The 22,506-nt window shown below is 44.5% G+C and overlaps 2 protein-coding genes across 3 annotated transcripts in view; one reads left to right on the forward strand and one right to left on the reverse strand.

Moving 5' to 3' along the window:
- Positions 1–13,694, reverse strand: part of LOC141102784 (netrin-4-like) — a 60,396-nt gene extending 46,702 nt beyond the window's left edge. For both annotated transcript variants that reach the window (XR_012235200.1, XM_073591777.1), the window contains exon 1: positions 12,981–13,694. Coding sequence is in view for 1 of the 2 variants with exons in the window: in XM_073591777.1 (XP_073447878.1) it covers positions 12,981–13,044 (64 nt within the window). In the remaining variant the exon portion in view is untranslated. The remainder of the gene's footprint in view (positions 1–12,980) is intronic.
- Positions 13,695–16,389: 2,695 nt separating this feature from the next.
- Positions 16,390–22,506, forward strand: part of UROC1 (urocanate hydratase 1) — a 40,497-nt gene continuing 34,380 nt past the window's right edge. The window contains exons 1-2 of the mRNA XM_073591779.1: positions 16,390–16,558; positions 21,389–21,519. Of these exons, the coding sequence (XP_073447880.1) occupies positions 16,433–16,558; positions 21,389–21,519 (257 nt within the window). The 5' untranslated portion in view covers positions 16,390–16,432. The remainder of the gene's footprint in view (positions 16,559–21,388; positions 21,520–22,506) is intronic.

Genomic DNA, 22,506 nt, shown 5'->3' on the forward strand with positions numbered 1-22,506 from the left:
GGCATTTGGACTGGGAGCGCACTTGGAGTCACTGGGCGCACTGAAGTCACTAGGTGGCATGCAGGCTGGGAGAGCACTTGGCGTCAGTGGGCACAATAGAGTCACCAAAGGACACATGGATTGAGAGTGCAATTGGAGTCACTAGAGGACACATGGGCTAGGAGTGCACGTGGAGTTACTAGGCGCACTGTGATTACTAGATGATATGTGGACTGAGAGTGTACTTGGAGTCACTGGGTGCACTGGGGTCACTAGAGGGCACATGGAGCGGGAGCACTCGTGGAGTCACTGGGCTCTTGGAGGACACATAGACTGGGAGTGTGCTGGAGTTACAGAGTACCCAAAAGGCTCAAGGCAGACTCAGAGAACATAGGAGGCACAGAGCCACGTGTCACTGCCATTTTAAATGGAGCCGATCAGGAGAACTGTTGCTGGATCCCAGGAGAGGTAAGATTGACATTAACATATTCTAAGACAGTTGTCACTAGAACAAGTGTCCCCATTGGAAGATGTCCTCTCTATTCAACTAAAAATGTTGACTGGTGTCAACTCAAAATGTTTGGTTTGTCCCTCACTTTCAGTGAAAATGACATAGTCAGTATTTACTAACGTGGAACATAGACAGCAATTCAAACAGCTTGACCCCTACCTATTACATCCAAATGTATGCATGGGCAGGCATCCACAGGTATCTGAGGGTGGTCAGACCATCCTTGCATGTCCTTAAGACAAGGACTATCCTTAGGACATGCAAGGGTGGTCTGACCACCCTCAGATACCTGTGGATGCCTGCCCATGCATACATTTGGATGTAATAGAGAGGGGTCAAGCTGTTTGAATTGCTGTCTATGTCATTTTCCCTGGTGACCATTGTCACCAGGACTGAAAGTGAGGGACAAGCCAAACATTTTGAGTTGACATCAGTCAACATTTTTAGTTGAATAGAGAGGAAATCTTCCAATGGGGACACTTGTTCCAGTGACAACTACCTCACATAATCACCACCAAACATTATTTGATGTATACCAGGTTGGGGTTTATTATTTAGGTTAGTGGTCTCCAAACTGCGGCCCGGGGGCCAGATGCAGCTCTTTGCTTGCCTTTATTCGACCCTTGAGGGATACCTCCTACTGATATTAACAATGGGGCATTATTCCTCCTACTGACACCAACTATGGGGAACTATTCCTCTCACTGACACCAATGATGGTGCACTATTCCTCCAACTGACAGAGACTATGGGGCACTATTGCTTCCTCTGAAACCAATGATGGGACACTATTCTTCCCACTGACACCAATAATGGGACACTATTCTTCCCACTGACACCAATAATGGGACACTATTCTTCCCACTAACACCAATAATGGGACACTATTCTTCCCACTGACACCAATAATGGGACACTATTCTTCCCACTAACACCAATGATGGAGAAACTATATTTGCTTTTGGTCAATAAATTGGCTTATAATTTAACGGTTGTTTTATAGTGTTTTTTTACTAATGAAATATACAATCCTTATTTTACAAACAGACATTTAATACACAGCAAATGATTTCCAGAGCACTAAGAGACAGCACCACAGAGCTGCTATCCTTTGTGTCCCTTGGTCTAGCTGAAACTTTGAACTGAGTTACTGGAGAAGGGATGAGTCACTAACTTTTGTGTTAGCTTGAGCTACGAAGCCTGTAAACAAAGGTTTTTTTTTTTAATGTATATAAAGCAGCTTAACGCTCCACCTACTGGCTCAAAAAAGAAAATGCAAAATCATAAAGCTGAACTCCAGGAATTTTTCGGATTGCATACTTTTTGTATATTGATCCAGCCGGGCACTATAAAAAGTATACAGTATCTCATACCTAATGAAGAATCTGGAAATGACTGTAGTATTCGGTGCTACCGGTACTACTGTGATAGCCACGATCTTGTGGGTCCTGCTTGAGTTCTGTGCCAGTGGCTTCCCCTCTACACACTGACCACTGGGGGGGGGGGGGGGGGGGGTTGGTCGCTCAGCCCTTCTGCCAATTATAGAACACCTTGTATTTTTTTATATGAACACGGGGGGGGGGGTGTTTACTAAAACTGGAGCAGTCAGTATCTGGTGAAGCTGTGCACGGCAGCCAATCAGCTTCTAACTTCACTTTGTTCAATTAAAGGGGTTGTAAACCTTCGTGTTTTTTTCACCTTAATGCATATTATGCATTAAGGTGAAAAAATTTCTGTCAGTGACCGGCCCCCCAGCCCCCCCCCTGTTTTACTTACCTGAAGCCTCGAACTTGACCCGGCGGTGACGTGCGGTCTCTCTGTCCAGGATTCTCAGCTCTTGATTGGATAGATTGATAGCAGCGCGGCCATTGGCTCCCGCTGCTGTCAATCAAATCCAATGATGCGAGCGCCGGGGGGGGGGGCGGGGCCGAGTCCTGCATTCGGCCTCTAAGGAGGCCGAATGCTGGACTCGGGAGCGCGCCCGCAAGGTAATCCCCTCGGGGAAGCGCTTCTCCAGGGGGTTATCTGATCATAGCTATGATTAAGCACAGACTACAGTGTGAAACGCGTCAGCTTTCCTGCTTTGTGATGCTGTGGCATGTATTTTTATGACCATATTTAAATAAAGATCGAAATTTTCTTTTGAGTGCGGCTGTCCAGGATTTTTCGTTTACCTCTTATGTACAGCACCCTGCCGGCCCCTCCCACCAGCCATGATCTGCCTGTATTGCATAGAGAGGCACAGAGACCCTGTGATTACATGACTGTATCTAAAATAAGATATGTAATGAAAGAAAAAAAGGCTTTATTTAAAAATATCATCAAGGGAGGATTTGAAGGCAACACATTAGTAGATTCTATTTCAGCTTTAAGGACTGTGTTTAGGAGGAGAACTTTTCCAAGCAGTCAGTGATTGGAACAGAAAAGCATTTCAGCTATTCCAAAGCATTTACTATTAACAAAAGGTTAGAATTGTATAATTTTCTTGACCTCAAGAGCTTGCAATCTGCTCAAATTGACCAGGTGTGGAAAAAAAAAATACACCATCACCATTTGGCAGTTTTCTTAGGGTAAGTGAAGTCATGATGCGGGCCATGGTGCCAGCCAGCGCTGTAATCCGGGCACACAGACAGGAGGGGGCAGACGGATTCTAGATTCTGCCACAGAACTTCAATAATTCATAAAATGCTGATGACCCGCATAGCTGTCTTATCTCTTTTGGAGCTGCTGTTGCATACACTGATTGACCGACGGCCGCAGCCGAGAGTCACTATTCTCCAATAATCATCCGGCATCCTGTCTAATAACCCCGGGATAAGCCAAGGGCCGGCTCCATTAACCACATCATGGCCCAGCGAAAGAAGCAAGCAGACCTGTCATCAGGCAGGAGTCAGTGGTGTCATGTTGTGTCTGTGGATGATGGAGAGCGGAGACATATAGAAGCAGTTCAATTATCCATGTCGGAGATAATCAGCGTTTTCCACATTAAGACCCCATACACACTATTAGATTTTCTGCAGATTTTTGTCTTCAGATTTACCACAACCATGTAGTGTAAGGGCCTGCTTGATTGCATACAAATTGAAACTCTTAAGGTTTGACCTCCATATTATATGGTTTTGGTAAATTTGAAGACAAAAATCTGCAGAAAATCTAATAGTGTGTATGTGGTCTAAAAGATTGATTTACTAAAACTGGAGAGTGCAAGATCTGGAGCAGCTCTGCATGGCGGCCAATCAGCTTCTAACTTCAGCTTGTTGAATTAAGCTTTGACAATACAACCTGTAAGGTGATTGGTTACTATGCAGAGCTGCACCAGATTTTGCACTCTCCAGTTTAGTAAATCAACCCCTAAGTGTCAATTTATTAGCATTGCACAACTGTCGTGTCAGTGAAGAATAGCATGCTGTATACCTCAGATCACCCCAATTCCTGCACCTTCACACTTCAGATCACCCCAAATCCTGCCTCTTCACACCTCAGATCACCCCAATTCCTGCACCTTCACACCTCAGATCACCCCAATTCCTGCACCTTCACACTTCAGATCACCCCAAATCCTGCACCTTCACACCTCAGATCACCCCAATTCCTGCACCTTCACACCTCAGATCACCCCAATTCCTGCACCTTCATACCTCAGATCACCCCAATTCCTGCACCTTCATACCTCAGATCACCCCAATTCCTGCACCTTCATACCTCAGATCACCCCAATTCCTGCACCTGCAGACCTCAGATCACCCCAATTCCTTCACCTTCACACCTCAGATCACCCCAATTCCTGCACCTTCACACCTCAGATCACCCCAATTCCTGCACCTTCACACTTCAGATCACCCCAAATCCTGCCTCTTCACACCTCAGATCACCCCAATTCCTGCACCTTCATACCTCAGATCACCCCAATTCCTGCACCTGCAGACCTCAGATCACCCCAATTCCTGCACCTTCACACCTCAGATCACCCCAATTCCTGCACCTTCATACCTCAGATCACCCCAATTCCTTCACCTTCACACCTCTGATCACCCCAATTCCTACACCTTCACACCTCAGATCACCCCAATTCCTACACATTTACACCTCAGATCACTCCCAATTCCTACACCTTCACACCTCAGATCAGCCCAATTCCTTTACCTTGATACCTCAGATCAGCCCAAATCCTTCACCTTCACACCTCAGATCACCCCAATTCCTGCACCTTCAAAACTCAGATCACCCCAATTCCTGCACCTACAGTATCTCACAAAAATGAGTAAATATTTTATTCTTTTCATGTGACAACGCTGAAGAAATGACACTTTGCTACTTTAAAGTAGTGAGTGTACAGCTTGTATAACAGTTTTTAGGCCCCTTTCACACTACCGAGACTTCAAAGTTGCGTGATTTTGACGCGTTTTTGACTTCAGTGGCAACCTGTGAAGCTCTAGTGAACTCCATGCCCAAGAGGGTTAAGGCAGTGCTGGAAAATAATGGTGGCCACACAAAATTATGACACTTTGGGCCCAATTTGGACATTTTTCACTTAGGGGTGTACTCACTTTTGTTGCCAGCGGTTTAGACATTAATGGCTGTGTGTTGAGTTATTTTGAGGGGACAGCAAATTTACACTGTTATACAAGCTGTACACTCACTACTTTACATTGTAGCAAAGTGTCATTTCTTCAGTGTTGTCACATGAAAAGATAGAATAAAATATTTACAAAAATGTGAGGGGTGTACTCACTTTTGTGAGATACTGTACATACCTCAGATCACCCAAATTCCTGTATCTTGACACCTCAAATCACCCCAATTCCTGCACCTTCATACTAAACTAACCCCAACTCCTGCACCTTCACAGCTCACACCACCCCAATCCCTGCACCTTTGTACCTCAGATCACCCCAATTTCTGAACCTTCACAGCTCAGATCACCCCAATCCCTGCACCTTTGTACCTCAGATCACCCCATTTCCTGCACCTTCAGGCCTCAAATCGCCCCAATTCCTTCACCTTCACAACTCAGATCACCCCATTTTCTGAACCTCCACACCACAGTTCAACCTCAATCCCTGCACCTTCACATTTTCAGGTCAACCCAATTCCTGAACCTTTACAGCCTGGTGAGCTGTCAATTACAGAATATGGCAGTAAGGAGCAGAGGCCTCACTGGAGGATTCTCCAGTAGGCCCATCCTAACCTCCAGAAATGCAATGTGACAATTTTCCGGGTGCTGCTGAAAATGACATTGCACGCCCACTCTCGTCCTCGTGCCTTAGGTTGCAAGTCTCTAATCGACATGTTTTGTTATGCTAGGTGTACACATGGAAGTTCAAACGGAGCACTTAGCAAGCCACAACAACCAAGCAGGAGCTGGCTGCCTTAATCACCATGTTATCAAATGGCACAGTAGTATCAAACATCTTATGAAGGTCTTTCAGCACCCTAATGCTGTGCCCAGTTAGATCCACACGTCGATGTACGCTCATAAACGCTGGCAAGAGCCAGCAATGGCTCTCACTGGAACTAATGGAAGCCTCTTGTAAATACAAGCTTCATTTAAAGCCAACTGTAGCCGAATTTGGGGAGATTTTTCTCACTTCCTCTCCCTTTGGTGTCCATACAAGAAATGGGGGGGTTAATTGTCACCAGAATAAGAAGGCACATTACAGACGTTCCAACCCTTCCCTACTCTGAAAGTATGTTTTTCTGCTTCCCCATTGGAGAGTATTCCCATCACTTCCTGTCCTGGCATTGTTCTGAGATCGATATACTGCACAATAAGGCTGCCATGATGTCATAGGACAGCTTTCTTCAATATATGTAGGTGATAGTCTTCTGGTTCAGCCCAAAAATAGACTGAAAAATATGGTATAGTCCATTGTTTTATGGCTGGCAGTTCGTTTTCATAAAAAAAATTAAAAAAAAAACACAAAATAAGTTCAGCTTTCCAACATAGTCCATTATGAGGAAAGGTCAGTCCAAGGCTTCAATACACCATCCAAACATCTGTGAGCCTGAGAGAAGTCCAACAATTCCAATATTCTTTTAACGACAGAATCAGAAGACAAGAGTTTCATGATGTGGGATAAAGTGTCCTCAGGGCTGGGCAGGACTGAAACACTCTGGGCTAGCTTCTCACACGCTCCCTAATACAAATTTTATTGAAATCCAAGCTCTACCAAAGTTTTGTTTTCCTGGTGTTTCCTAGATAATGATCTCAGAACATTCAGAACTCTTTTCGGATGACCCTAAACACTCAACGAATATACAAATAAGTACCTCGTGCACCTTCTCTTACCGTGGGAGGATTGTAAGCTACAGGAAATGGTGTATCTTATAGATCAGGGGTCTCCAAACTTTCTAAACAACGGGCCAGTTTACTGTCCTTCAGACTTTAAGACGTGCCAGACTGTGGCCATCTGGAGTTCCAAATGTTCCAGCATCAGTGAGAGTAAACAATGCCCCATCATTGGTGTCAGTGGGAGGAATAGTGCCCCATCATTGGTGTCAGTGGCAGGAATAGTGCCCCATTATTGGTGTCATTGGGAGGAATTATGCCCCATCATTGGTGTCATTGGGCCCAATTGTTGGAGTCATTGGGAGGAACTGTGCCCCATCGTTGATGTCATTTGGAGGAAATGTGCCCTTCATTGGTGCCAGTGAATAAAATAGTGCCCCAAGGACCAGATAAAAGCAAACAAATGGTTACAGTTTGGGACCACTGCTATAGATTATTCTCCCTATAATTCTAGTTCAGCCTTTCTCACCCCTTATACCCCAGAGGAACCCCTCAAATAATTTTCAGGTCTCAGGGAACCCCTGCCTAACCCAATCCGCCAAGGGTCAGCTGATGGTCAATGAGAAGAATACAATCCTTACAGTAGCGGCCAGAGTGCCACCCTTACACACAGGTAAAAAAGATCATTGGTGTCATGATATTGGCTCTGCTAAGTTGCATTCGCCCTGAAACTATGAAGACTCCATCAAATGGGAGGTCAATCAGCCACAGACCAAGGAACCCCTAACAATCTCTGGAGTAACCCTAGGGCTTCAGAATGGCTGTTATAGTTTAAAACAGAGGTTCTCAAACACAGGCCCATGGCCTCCCATCTGTTGGGCCTTCAGCCAGCTACAGATCTCTTAACTTCCCACAGTGTCTCCCAGCTCCCATATTGCCCCTCGGCCTCCCATAGTGGCCCATCGTGCCTCCAGGCCTCATGAGAGCCATCAGCCTCCACAGTGCCATTAACTTCTCACGGTGCCACCCAGCCTTGCACAGTGTCCCCACCATGCTGCAAAGCCTCCAGCCCTACATAGTTCCCCAACCTCCAACAATTTCCCACAGTAACCCCCAGCATCCTCCAAAAAACCTATATCCTACGGGGACACCAAGTCTGCTGCAGAGTCCCCTAACCTTCTCCACAACCCTCATCCTTTCTGCTGGGCCTCCAACCAACTACAGGCCTCTTAACTTCCCACAGTGTCTCCCAGCTCCCATTGTGTCCCTCAACCTCCCATAGTGGCCCATAGTGCCTCCAGGCCTCATGAGTGCCCTCAGCCTCTACAGTGCCCCTAACTTCTTACAGTGCCACCCAGCCTTACACAGTGCCCCCAAGCGGCTGCAAAGCCTCCAGCCCTCTATAGGTCCCCGACCTCCAGCAGTAACCCCCAGCATCCTCCAGAAACCCCATTCCCTACCGGGATGTTAAGCCTGCTGCAGAGTCCCCTAATATCTCCACAACCCAATTCCTGCCACAGTGACATCCAGTCCCATCCAGAGCCTTCCAGCATTTCAATTAATGTTTTGCATTCCCATAGTTTGTTGTGCAAGTATAAATTTTATTTTTTACTGTTGGGACATGGAATGTTTTGGAAGAATGTATTGGGCCCTGGTCTCAAAGGGGTTGAGAAACACTGGTTTAGGACTGTAAAAAAGCTAAAAGCACCTGCAGTGCCCATTATGAGGGGATCCCACAATCTCTGCACTGAGTTCCGAGGTCTGCTGTGCCCATTATGAGAGGGGTTACCACCATCCCTGAACTGAGTTCCCAGGTCAATACACCTGCAGTGCCCATTATGAGGAGTTCCCACCATCCCTGTGCTGAGTTCTGAGTACCTGCTGTGCCCATTATGAGGGGTTCCCACCAACTCTGCACTGAGTTTCCAGGATTCTACATCTGCTCTGCCCATTATGAAGGTTTCCCACCAGCTCCGCACTGAGTTCTCAGCTCTGAACAACTGCTGTGCCCCACCATCCCTGAGCTGCATTCCTGGGCCTGTACACCTGCAGTGCCCATTATGAGGGGTACCCACCTTCCCTGTGCTGAGTTCCTGGGTCTGTACACTTGCTGTGCCCATTTTAAGGGTTTCCCACCATCCCTGCACTGAGTTCCGAGGTCTGTACACCTGCTGTACCCATTATGAGGGGTTCCCACCATCCCTTTTAGCAACAAGCAAAATTAATTATGGATTGCCCTATGCTTTCTAGAAAACACAGCAACTGAACAGTCATAGACATTACTGATGTATGGGAGCACTCTGATGGGGGCATCTGATGTAAGGAGGCACTCTTGATGGGGACACCCGATATAAGGAGGCAATCTGATGAGTAGTCATGGTGTAGAGGGGAACTCTGATAGGGACATTTAAAAAAAGGGGGCACAGGTTCTGTTTAATAGTGTTTCCCAGGTTGTGACACTGTGTGATAGACTGTCAATGACTGGCACACAGTGTTGACATCATGCCCTCTGACTTTTTTACTGCACCCCCAGATCAGATAGGCCAGATCCGGTCCTGTTGGTAAGAGGCATTGGAGTGCCATTCCAGTGTACCAATGCATGTAACTGTAACGTAAGGCTACCTCAACGCATTTTATGACTAACATACTTTAAATTGCGCTGCCAAAAAAAAAAAAATGGCTAGATAATGATGAACGTCCTTCAGCCAGGAAATAAGGCGGGGGTCTATCTGACTTCCTTCAGCTTCTAATGCACATTGTGAGAAGCTCACAGTGTGCAGTGAAATCAGAGTAAGAAATTTCAGTCCAGGAGAGGAGCCGCTACAACTGTGCAAGACTGAAGAGAAGACCAGAGGTCAGATATAAAGGCAACTCCTTTATGTTTAATTGGTTTATCTTTAAGTGGAATATTAAAGTGGTTCTAAAGGGAATTTTTTTTTTTTTTACCTTAACGCATTTTCTGCATTAAGGTAAAAAAAAGTTGCACTATTTGTATCGCTCCCTCACCCCCTAACTACTTACCTGAGTCTTCACTCGATCCAGCGCTGTGCCTGCCTGTAGCAGCTCTTTCCTCTCTCTCACAAGACAGAGAGGCAGCAGTGGGAGCCATTGGCTCCTGCTGCTGTCAATCAAATCCTGTTAGCAGAGGGGGGGGGGGCAAGCCATGCTGTGTGTGTGTCTATAGATGCACACAGCCCTGCTCGGGAGTGAGTCCGCAGGTGTGCCACCATAGGAAGCGGTTTCCTATGGCGACACACTAAGAAGAGGAGGAGCCTAGAGCCGGTGGGAGACTCCAGAAGAGGAGGATCGGGGTCGCCCTGTGCAATACCATTACACAGAGCAGGTAAGTATTAGCCTGTAAAATGATTTTAGTTTTAAAAAAAAAAAAAAAAAACCACAAGCCTTTACAAGCCCTTTAAGTTTTCTTTTGTAAATGCCTTGACACTTTTCTATTCATATCCACAAATGACAGAAGTATGGAAAGACAGATGATTTCCAGTATTACATTATGCAGAGGAAGGTTTGTATCCCGGTACATTATCAATACATGTGTGGACTGTACATATCTGTGTGCTCAGCCATCTCACAGCATCGATCGTGTGTCAGACATTTCTGGAAGTTACATTCAAAAACATCAATAATTAAATATAATATCTCTGGAGAGCGTATAAGATCAGGAATAGAGAGATCAATACAGATCATCAATACCAGCACAGCCCTCCATCACACAGAACAGGCATGATGCTGCAGAATTCTATCTATCTATATCTTTTGTTCTCTCATTATGATCAAATATAAATCTAAACCATGTATCTAATTTCTATCACTCTATCGACCGTATCTAATCTATCTATCTATCTCTCTCTCTCTCTCTCTCTCTCTCTCTCTCTCTCTCTCTATATATATATCTATCTATCTATCTATATATATATATATCTCTATCTATCTATCTATCTATCTATCTATCTATCTATCTATCTATCTATCTATCTATCTATCTATCTATCTATTTCAGGTACTTATATACAATTTACGCAGCGCTTTACATATACATTGTACATTCACATCAGTCCCTACCCTCAAGGAGCTTACAATCTAAGGTCCCTAACTCACATTCATACATACTAGGGACAATTTAGACAGGATCCGATTAACCTACCAGCATGTCTTTAGAGTCTATCTATCTATCTATCTATCTATCTATCTATCTATCTATCTATCTATCTATCTATCTATCTATCTATCTATCTATCTATCTATCTATCTATCTATCTATTCTGTCCCTCTCTGCATCCATCTATTTATATACCTATATCTGTATCTGAGGAAGTCAATGAAACAAGCATGCAACCAGTGAAGTCAGAAAAGTCCTGTCCTGCTCCTGTCCCATGTGGGTCACTCTGTAGTAAAGACAGGCTAGCAGGATAAGGAACAACCGCAGATCCTGCACTTCCTCCGCTGCCTTTGCAGAGGAATAGGTTAGCTCGGCCTTTCTGAACATTTTTAACACCGAAGAACTCTTGAACTGACTTTCAGGTCTCAGGTCTTGTTCACAGGGGTGGGCCAGGGTGGGTGGTAAAAATAGGCGGTTGAACTGCAGTTTAACCACCCCTGACCGTCCACCTTAAAGATAACATACAGCTGCTCGCGGTCTTACACACGCAAAAATGACACCCTGTACAGCCACCAAACACGACCCATTCAAGCGAATGGGGCTGCACCGCATCTGCGTGCCATAAGCTTGGAAATAGAAAATCCTAGTTTGATCATTTAGGAGGCAGTAGTATTGTCTCCTGAATGTCTAGCAGCCACTGCTCTACTATCAAGGGTGGGCTGCTGCCTAATAATAAATATACCTACAGCTTATGGGACATTATCAGTAAGGCCCCTATCACATGGGCGACATTCTGTCCGATCGGCAGGGGATCCATGAACAGATTCACTGCAGAATCGGAGCAGAACGGGACGGAAGTCACTCTTATCACGTTTATATTCATTCAGCTTTTACAAGCCGGAGTTTTCCTGGACCCATGTTGGGTCTATGGGCGGCTCCGCAACTACCACCCAAGCATGTGGTTCACGGTTCGGCTCTGCCTATGGACTTACATGGGCTTCTGATCCGGTCCACCTGAAAAACTGACAGGTGAACCAGATCCTAACGTCTGTGTGAAAGGAGCCTAAGTAGTAGCTTGAAGAATAAACAGAAAAAAACAAATGTGGCATGCTTAGAGTAATTGATGCCCAGGGCCAACCAGAAAAGAAACAGAGACAGTGAAAAATGTAGTACCCTGTAATATTGGTGGTCTGTGGAGAAGTGCCCTTCTACCTTGGTGGTCAATGAGAAGAAAGTGCCCTTTACACTGGTGGTCTTCAGGAAGAATTTTGAGGTACATCGGTGGTCCGTGGGAAGAAATTCCACCTTACATTGGTGGTCAGTGGGAAGAATGCTCCTTACATTGGTGGTCAGTGGGAAGAATGCTCCTTACATTGGAGGTCAGTGTTAAGAATTTTCGCTTACATTGGAGGTCAGTGGGAAGAATTCCCACCTTACATTGGTTGTCCGTGGGAGGAATTTCCACCTTACATTGGGGGCCAGTGGGAAGAATGCCCCCCTTACACTGGTGGCGAATGGGAAGACTGCCCCTCTTATATTGGTGGCCAGTGAGAAGAATGTCCCCTATACATTGGTGGTCAGTGGGAAGAATGTCCCTCTAACATTGGTGGTCAGTAGGAAGAATGTCCCTCTTACATTGGTGGCCAGTGAGAAGAATGTCCCTTTAACATTGGTGGTCAGTGGGAAGAATGTCCCTCTTACATTAGTGGCCATTAGTAAGAATGTCCCCTACACATTGGTGTCAGTGGGAAGAATGTCCCTCTAACATTGGTGGTCAGTAGGAAGAATGTCCCTCTTACATTGGTGGCCAGTGAGAAGAATGTCCCTCTAACATTGGTGATCAGTGGGAAGAATGCCCCCTATACATTGGTGGTCAGTGGGAAGAATGTTCCTCTTATATTGGTAGCCAATAGAAAGAATGGGAAGAATGTCCTCCTTAAATTGGTGATCAGTTGGAAGAATGTCCTCCTTAAATTGGTGGCCAGTGGGGAGAAGGTCCTCCTTACAGATAGCTGAAATGACCATTGCTGTCAGTGATAGCTCATCTGAGAGCCAGATAATGCTCATTGCTCAATGTACCCCTAGTTACCTCTGGAGAATCCCTAATTGAGGAAGGCTAGATGTGAGGGAGAGGTCAGGGGTCTTACCTGGATCTGTGTGCACAAGGAGGACCATCCACTCCAAGAGGACAAGAAGAGTGATCTTCTGCATGTCAGATTCTCAGTCCCAGGTGATGGGGAAGATCAGATAAAGGATGATGAGAGGAGATCTTCAGTCTTGCATGTTCTGCACCCTCCCAGGTCACCCAGTGTCTGAGCCTCAGGGATCTCTGACAACCTCTCTACTCTCTGGTTGTCACTGACACATCATACAGCAGCAGCAGGTATTCACCTCCTTGGCATAGCATTAAGGGCTTGGCTGTCTTCTCTAACCTCCTCAGTATATAATTATATCCTGTACCTCCACATCCCTCTGGCTTTTATCTCACCCCACCCCATGTACCAGACTACACACAAAGAGGGAAACTATTTCAGCTTGGCACACACTGCTCCTATCATCCCTGCTGGAGCAGCTGCATGCAATTTGCTTCTTCTGCCATCACTCAGAGATTGCTAAATATCCAGGACAACTTTGTGTCTAATTAATCCTGCAGCTTCTTGCAAACAGAATTAAACATGTGGGCAGAACTGCCAGTGTGGTCCTGCTGCCACCTCTTCCTGCTCCAGGAGCACCATGCAGATGCCCAGGTGATGCTGCGGTCCTCTGCCTCTCTCCCTCCCTTGAGGATGCTTCAAACTCCTCTCCCTCCTGCGATCCCCAAGGCTGTCACTTTCTTAGGCTCTCCGGGGTTGTTGTCCCTTTAAATTAAATGCCCAACACGTGGGAAAAGGCTCCGCCCACTGGCTCTGGAATGTGACGGGGCATCGCCATCTGGTGGGAGGAAAGGGGGACTGCAAGCACCTGCTGCACGTGGCAGTATGGATAGTAATGGGAATGATGTTATTGTTATTATTTATTACATAATTATTATATTATAGTTATACATATAACAATCGGTATTATTATGTTTATTAATATTAGCATTAAAAAAGCTAGTTGTACATATAACAATCTGTTTGTTATTATTATTATTATTATTATTATTATTATTATTGTGAAAGCTGGTTATACATATACCAATGTATTTTATTATTATTATTATTATGAATAATAAAAATAAAAGAGATTGTTACACGTATAACCAGCTTTCGCAATAATAATATTAATAATAAGAATATTACTACAAAAGCTAGTTATACAAATGACAATCTATTTTATTATTATTACTACAAAAACTATATTAAAATCAGTTTTATGATTATTGTTTTTATTGCAAAAGCATGTTATACATGTAACAATCAGTATTATAAAAAGCTATTTATGCGCACAAAAATTATTGGGAAAGCTGGTTATACATGTAATAATGTCTTTTATTATTATTATTATTATTAATAATAGTAATAATAGTATTATTAATAAAATAAAAGATATTGTTACATGTATAACCAGCTTTGCCAATAATAATAATAATATTAATACAAAAGCTAGTTATACATATGACAATCTGGTTTATCATTACATGTAACAATTATTATTATTATTATTAATATTATTATTAGGATCGGGGCTGCTCTGTGCAAAACCACTACACAGAGCAGGTTAGTATGATGTGTTTGTTATTTTTAAACAATAAAAAAAGAGACTTTAGTATCACTTTAACACAAATATGTCCCTTCTATTGCTCTTAGCCTCTTAGGTTCACACTTATGCGAATCGGATGCTTGTTTCTCCGCATCCAATTCACATGACAGGCGAGTGTGCCCTTCTCTCAATGGAGCCGGTTCACACAGCTCCCGGGGTGGCCGTGGTGCGAATTCCAAAAGGGTCCTGTGCGTCTTTGCGTCCTATTCAAGTGTGAATTCAGGCAAAAATTTGGACCTGAATCGCACCTGAACCGGTGAACAGAAACGCACCGGACCCCAGGCACGAACCCGCGGCCGCACATATGTGAACACAGACTGAATCCCCAAATTTCTGCTTTCTGTCGCTGTGATCTGACTTCCTGTTAGAGGGTGGCTACGTTCCTTCTCCATGGTCCCACTGTATGCAGGAATCAGTGGTGGCTGGTGGTTTTCCTTTTTGGGTGGGATGGCAAACAACCCCCTCCCCCCATGTCGGTCAGTTAACCCGCACCCCCCCCCGCTGTTGATCGGGTAACCTGCACCCCCTCCACATGAGCGGTCGGTCAGTCATCCAGCCCCACACTTACTCCATCTAGGTTGCGGGCGGGCAGCACTCCTACGGGCGGCGGCTTCCATCGCGTCTCCTCCTGCTCTGCATCACGGCGGCTTCCGCTGTGCGTCTTCTCCCTCCTCCTCCTAGGCGTCTAATAGGATCGCCCGTCCTTTCAGACTTCCTGATTGGCCGGGAGGAGGATCAGTGTGACAATAGGAAATATTCATTCGCTATTGTCACACAACTGGGTGGGCTCAGGGCACAGTGCTCTGCGCCCCGAGCCCACCCTTTTTTGAAGCCTATTAGAGCCTCAGGCTCTAATCACCTGTATAAAAATTTTAAAAAACCCATTGGAATCCATGCATCCGGCGCCCTGCATGTATATTAGGGGCAGAGCGCATGGACAGGGAGGGGGAGCCCGTGCGCCCCCTAATGAACGGGCCACCACTGGCAGGAATGCGGCCACCCTCTCTTGCTCACTCCTGAGATGGACTATGGAATATGGGATTTGTGTATAGAGCAGCGTTTCTCAACTCCAGTCCTCAAAGCGCCACAGCAGGTCATGTTTTCAGGATTTCCCTCACATGAAACGGCTGTGGTAATTACTAAGGCAGTGAAACTGATCAAATCACCTGTGCAAAATAATGGGAAGCCTGAAAACATGACCTGGAGTCTTGAGAAACATTGGTATAGAGCAGTGCACTACTCGGTGCAAACAAAATGAAAATGAGGGGGGGGGGGGAGAGGTTTGGGAGCACAAGGAGAAGGTAGGAAAACATAGTAAGAAATGATTTCATGAGAAATAGATTACAGATTATATGGAGACCCCACTAGTACAAAACCCACAAGTGTCAAACTGGCGGCTCTCCGGCTGTCGCGGAAAGTCCCATGAGGCATTGCAAGGCTGACAGCTACAAAGCATGACTCCCACAGGCAGAGGCATGATGGGACTTGTAGTTCTGCAACAGCTGGAGAGCCGCCAGTTTGACACCCCTCCACCTATATCTAAAATATCACTTTCTTTGGTTGGACTGACGATGGCAGAGTGGTGACTGCACTGTCACCCAGGTACAGACCCTTCCGATGCCGATAACCACCCCAATCATTCTTCCACAAGCCAAACTTGCCTTTGAGGCTGCCTGGCCCTTTAATGACAGGATGCTCCCTGTGTCTGTGCAATGTTAGGTCAGGTAACACATTAATTTGGGAAGCTCCGCTGACCAATCAGGTGGCAGATCCATAGTGGGTGTGGACTTTTCACCTGATAGACACCCAGGGTCAGACTTGTGTGTGTTCAGCTGACCTGTCTGCTGCTTCTTCCCTGATGACTAGTCTCCAGGAACTGTGTGCTGGGCTTCCTCTCCACCCCCTACCCCAAAACCGGGGGAGGGATAATGGGGTACCCCACGCTCCCATCCGCACACCCCAGCTGTCAGCCCAGGAAGAGAAGGTAGGTGTATGGGGGGGGGCTGCAGGGAGCTTCTAGGAGATAATGCAAAAAGTTACAAGGGAGCCAAAAAAGTCCAAATTGCTGCTTTTTATTTATTTATTTATTAACCGCTTTGCCTATCCTGAACAATTGGTTCTCTTTGACCGATGTCAGATGGGCGACTGCTGGGAATTACTCTGGCAGATTCGCAAAGCGGAATGGTGCCCCCCCCCCCCCCCCCCCCCCCCCCCCCCCCCAATGCTAGTGATTGAGGTTCAGCAGTGATCAGGCCATATAAGAGAGATACTATAGGGACAGACCGGACACTTCTTTAGTGATCCTGGCGATTTGGTCTCCAACAGCAGAATCGTCCGCCTGACATCAGCATTAAGCCCCCGTACACGCGATCAGAATGTTGTATAAAAAAAAAATACCGCTTTTGAAGCGATCGTATGATAATCTGATTGTTCGTACACAGCTGTCGTCCGAAATTTTCCAAAGGGACAATCATGAAAGTTGTCTGAAAATACACTACATGACATCACTTCTGGGGGGGGATATATATATATATATATATATATATATATATATATATATATATATATATATATATATATATATATCTATATATATATCTTAAATACTTTTTTTTTTTTTTTTTTTATTTAAAAAAAAAAAAAAAAAGTTTGTAATATAGGGATATACCTTGCATAGTAGGTGAGGTTGAAAAAAGACACAAGTCCATCCTATGTGTGTGATTATATGTCAGTATTACATTGTATATCCCTGTATGTTGCGGTCGTTCAGGTGCTTATCTAATAGTTTTTTGAAGTTATCAATGCTCCCCGCTGAGACCACCGCCTGTGGAAGGGAATTCCACATCCTTGCCGCTCTTACAGTAAAGAACCCTCTATGTAGTTTAAGGTTAAACCTCTTTTCTTCTAATTTTAATGAGTAGCCACGTGTCTTGTTAAACTCCCTTCTGCGAAAAAGTTTTCTCCCTATTGTGGGGTCACCAGTACGGTATTTGTATATCGAAATCATAACCCCTCTCAAGCGTCTCTTCTCCAGAGAGAATAAGTTCAGTGCTCGCAACCTTTCCTCATAACTAATATCCTCCAGACCCTTTATTAGCTTTGTTGCTCTTCTTTGTACTCGCTCCATTTCCAGTACATCCTTCCTGAGGACTGGTGCCCAGAACTGGACAGCATACTCCAGGTGCGGCCGGACCAGAGTCTTGTAGAGTGGGAGAATTATCGTTTTATCTCTGGAGTTGATCCCCTTTTTAATGCCAATATTCTGTGTGCTTTGTTAGCAGCAGCTTGGCATTGCTGAGCCTATCATCTACTAGGACCCCCAGGTCCTTTTCCATCCTATATTCCCCCAGAGGTTCTCCCCCCAGTGTATAGATCGCATTCATATTGTTACCTAAACCAGAAATTTAACTTTATTTCCAATCAAGCAGACCCTTGTACTCCATGCTTGATGGTGGATATAAAAGAATTGTACAAATGAATACATTTGTAAAGCACTGCAATTAGATTGAAGTGTGTGTGGGTTTTTTTTTTTTTTTTTGAAAATAAGAGATCTTTAAAGTTGGGGTGTATGGGGTCAGTTTAAAGGCCTGTACTGGAGATGAGAAAATTTGGAAGGGGCGGGGGGAAGGTTTTCAGAGTGATCATCTGATTGTTAGTACACAGCTTTCAAGAGCTGATCATGTAAAAAAAAAATATTCAAGGGGACAAACATGAAAAGTTTCTCGAGATACCGAAACGAATGATTTTAGTGTAATTCATGTAGTGTTTGTATGAAAAACCTCATGTGACCAACACCACTCATGCTCTGAAATGAAAGATTACAGTTCCGAAGTTGTATTCTGTCTTACAAGAATTTGTGTAACCTATTGAGACTAGCATGCAAAAAACGGACGATCATTCGTCTGATTCTCTTATACTGTGTATTAGGCTGGGCATAGATGGACAGAACAGCTGGGGGGGGTACCCATTATCTGTAGCGCTGCGCCCATGAGGCATTAGTAACGTGATTACTCATCGAGAGCAATGAATGTTTGTAGCTTTTACTCCCGCCTTCTAAAAAGTTGTGGAAGCTTCTACTAACCTTCTTTCCAGGCAATGGATCAGACCGTTATTTGACCATTGACCAATTTTCTGATGGGGAATAAAAAGTTTTTTGAGTTGGAAACCCTAGAAACTTGGGGCTCAGTTAGAAAAAAAAATATTGCTATCTGATCCTCTAAATTTTGTAAAGCAGTGGTGGTCAACTTTCTTGATATAGGGAGGGGGGGGGGGGGGGAGAGACCTCAAGTGTTGCCACCCAACCTCACCAAAAGGTGGCACCTAAAATTCATTATCAGAGACAGCAGGCACAAAACAGGATATAGTCAGACTAGAGGCATATGATACAAGAGATGGGCAGAGATCGCAAACAAGATGTGAGCTGGTCGCGGGACTGTGAGCACGGGAGATGGGCACCATTCAGGAGATGGGCACCATTCAGGAGATGGGCATGTTTCAAGGAATGGTCATAGACTGGAGACACATGTACACAAGACTGCTAGAGATCTCTGCTATAACAGGGAAATAAAGAAACAGATTAGTGCCTGCAGGGGCCCCGAGGGCCGCATGAGGAATGCCAAGGGCCATACGCAGGTTGGCAAACAGGGTTGTAAATCATTCAGATAGAATTTTCTAACCTTCTATTTACTTTTACAATGGCACGTGAATGCAGGATTACTGCAACCGTATTTATTTTGTCTAAAACGAACATGGTTTAGGTTGCAATTCCTCTTCTTTTAAGAGCGCAGACAAGGTTCTCCTCGCACATCAGGTTAATGATTGTCAGCTCTTGTGTAACAGCTGCTCAGTGTTCCATGAGGATCCGATCAATGGGACAACCTCTCATCACGGTTAGTAAATTCCTATCTGTAGGATGTTCTCCCGTCTCTTCACCGCCGCCAATAAACATCATTTTGTTTTTATTCCAGGTGCAAACTCTGCATTCTCCACTTCTCCTCCAGTCCATTAATTTTATCGTACTCCGTATGTAAAAATAACCATTCCCCAGTAGACTATTTGTTAAAATCCTTACCCCAGCACTTGCAGTTTACAACTTTCTGTGCTGCTTCCCTGAACTTCACAGGAAAGAGTTAACAGTGCAGTCTTCAGCCAGTCTGTTAGTGTGGAGGTGAGAAGGGGAATGCCTTGCCATCCTCGGCTATGGGGCTGTGTGTTTCTATTGATGCACACAGTGTAGGGAGACACCACTCTAGTCTCTGCATACAAGGGTGGTTCCATAGGACATTGCTAGAGAAAGGAGCCACCCTGAAACGGGAAACCTGGGGGCAACGGTCATGGGCCCAACTTATAGTGGAATTCCACCCACTGGCCAAAAAAACTGTATGTATGTGTATATGTATAATACTCACTTTTTCACCATGAAAATCGGGTGCAAATAGCGTGTGCGTGTTATACGCCAATACTTCAATTTTGGCTGCCTCGGAGGCGGGATGAGCGCCGTCAGATTACATACAGTGAGAATCTTCTGTTTACTTGGCGGCCTCTGTAATAGGAAGTCAATAGATGGAATTGGCGAGGCTGCTGCATTGATGTGAACTGATGAGGCTGCAGATGGGCACTTGCCCTTATTTTGCTTCAAAGTTCCTTATTTAAAATTTTAATTTTTTTTTTTTTTTTTTTTTCCCCTGAAACTTCCCTCTTAAAATGTGTGTGTGTGTGTGTGTGTGTGTGTGTGTATATATACACACACACACATACACACACACACATACACACACACACACACACACACACACACACACACACACACACACACACACACACACACATTTTAAGAGGGAAGTTTCAGGGGAAAAAAAAAAAAAAAAAAAGCCGTCTTTAGCTTTATTTCTTGCAGTCCATGGGAATTGCCTATTACTGTATTCGGGGCCACGCAGTGACATTACTGTGCAGGCACGAGAACAGGGGGTGCATGCTGGGTAGCCAGCTGCACCGAAATCCCAGAAATAAAGACTGGTGGGCTTCAGAGGCCAACAACTGCAGCAATGGACCCTGCCTGCTTCCAAGATCGAGTATGATTTAACATGGAAAACCTTATTTACAGAATCAAAATGTAGCAGTAGGAACAAAAACGAAGAGCATTTTAAAAAAAAAAAAAACAAAAAAACAAAAAAAACAAATGGGGACTGGAACATAGGTAAGAATTTAAAGATAAAGAAGCAAGTGGGGTCACAGCAATAAAAACTTGACAGAGGTTCTCGCTTTTCAGCACTCTACTCAAAACTAAATTTAAAGCGGTATTAAACCACACATTTTATATATTGCAGCTTACCAATCATTAGATTTGGTAGCTGCATTCTTTTTTCTTTCTCTTTTTTTTTTTTTTTTCCCCTCACCCTGTCTTAAGACGGTGATCTGGCCAGTAAAACACCACCTGAAGCTATGTACAGCACACTGCTGGCCCCTCCCACCAGCCATGATCTGCCTGCAGTGCATAGAGAAGCACAGACTACACTAAAGGGGTCAGTTAAAGGGTCTGGTACAAGCAGGACTTCAACAGCAGTGACATGCAGAAGCGTGCACACACCCCCTTTTTAACTCTTCTACCTATAAATTTGTGTTTTTGTTTGGTTTTTTTTTTTTTTTTTTTTTTTTTTTTTACAGTTGGGTTAATATTCTATAAATTTTCCCTTTTGGCATAAAGTATTTTAGAATTATGTTGGATATGGCTGGTAAACAAAAGTATTCATAGCATTGCAGATGTATCGTTGGTGTTTATTGCTCTGTTAATATTGCTTTTTTGTTCACCATTTAGCTCGCCCTGCAGAACGCCTTACGATATTTCCCCCCGGAACATCATGGGATTTTGGCTCCGGAATTTGTGAACGAGCTGCGGAGTTATGGACACATCTACATGTACCGCTTCCTTCCCAATATCCACATGAGGTGACTCCCCTTACCGTTTTTATCACAGCCAAAAGGCTCCATGTTCTGCTCAGCCAGTATTGTGATCCAAATAGCAGAGTCTGCTCTGTGACCTCCAGTGTAATTGGGGAAGTACGGCTTGGTCAGGGACCACCCCTTTATGCTGATTGGTCAGCAAAGGAGAAGCAGCATATAGATTAGTACATCCCTCTCCCTCTCCCTGCTACACTGACAGCACAGTGCAAAGCAACAGAACCCTAAATGGTTTTGAGTACTGCCTCCCCTCTTCGAGTCTGAAAGCTAAAATAAAGATAGAAGTCAGGCACTTATAGTTGTACCTAAAATAGATTTTAAAGTAGAACCAAGGCAGGACTCTTTGGATAAAGTAAGATAGAGATCTCTATATCTCTTATCTCTATCTTATCGGCCAAGCAGCAGTTTTCAATGGAACAAAGCATTTGGCTTGTGCCCCATTGACTTAAATGGCCAAGTTCCACTGGCGCCGCTGCCTGTCCATTCGACATGCTGTGTTCGTTTTGCTGAAGTTAACCTCACCTATGGCACCCAGTACATGGCGAGGACTCCCCTCCCCTGCAGTACAGCCAGGTGCCAATACTGACAGATGACATGTGAGTGTAAGTGTTTTTTATATATCTTTTAATAATGTGGTGTACCAGAGAGGTGCGCTTCCTCTCTCTGTCTTTTAATGAATGATGAAAGAGAATTTTAAAAAAGAGAATTTTAAAAAATGTGTGTGATTACAGTATCTCACAAAAGTGAGTACACCCCTCACATTTTTTGTAAATATTTTTTTATCTTTTCATGTGACAACACTGAAGAAATGACACTTTGCTACAATGTAAAGTAGTGAGTGTACAGCTTGTATAGCTTGTATAAGGGCCCTTTCACATGCCGGTGTTTTTTTGTGTTTTTTTTTTTTTTTTTTTTTTGCGGACCTGAATGGATGCTCCATACAGGCCTATGGAGCGACGGATGTCAGCGGTGACA

Source organism: Aquarana catesbeiana, linkage group LG07 (genome assembly GCF_042186555.1).
Source record: "Aquarana catesbeiana isolate 2022-GZ linkage group LG07, ASM4218655v1, whole genome shotgun sequence".
NCBI classification, from domain to species: domain Eukaryota; kingdom Metazoa; phylum Chordata; class Amphibia; order Anura; family Ranidae; genus Aquarana; species Aquarana catesbeiana.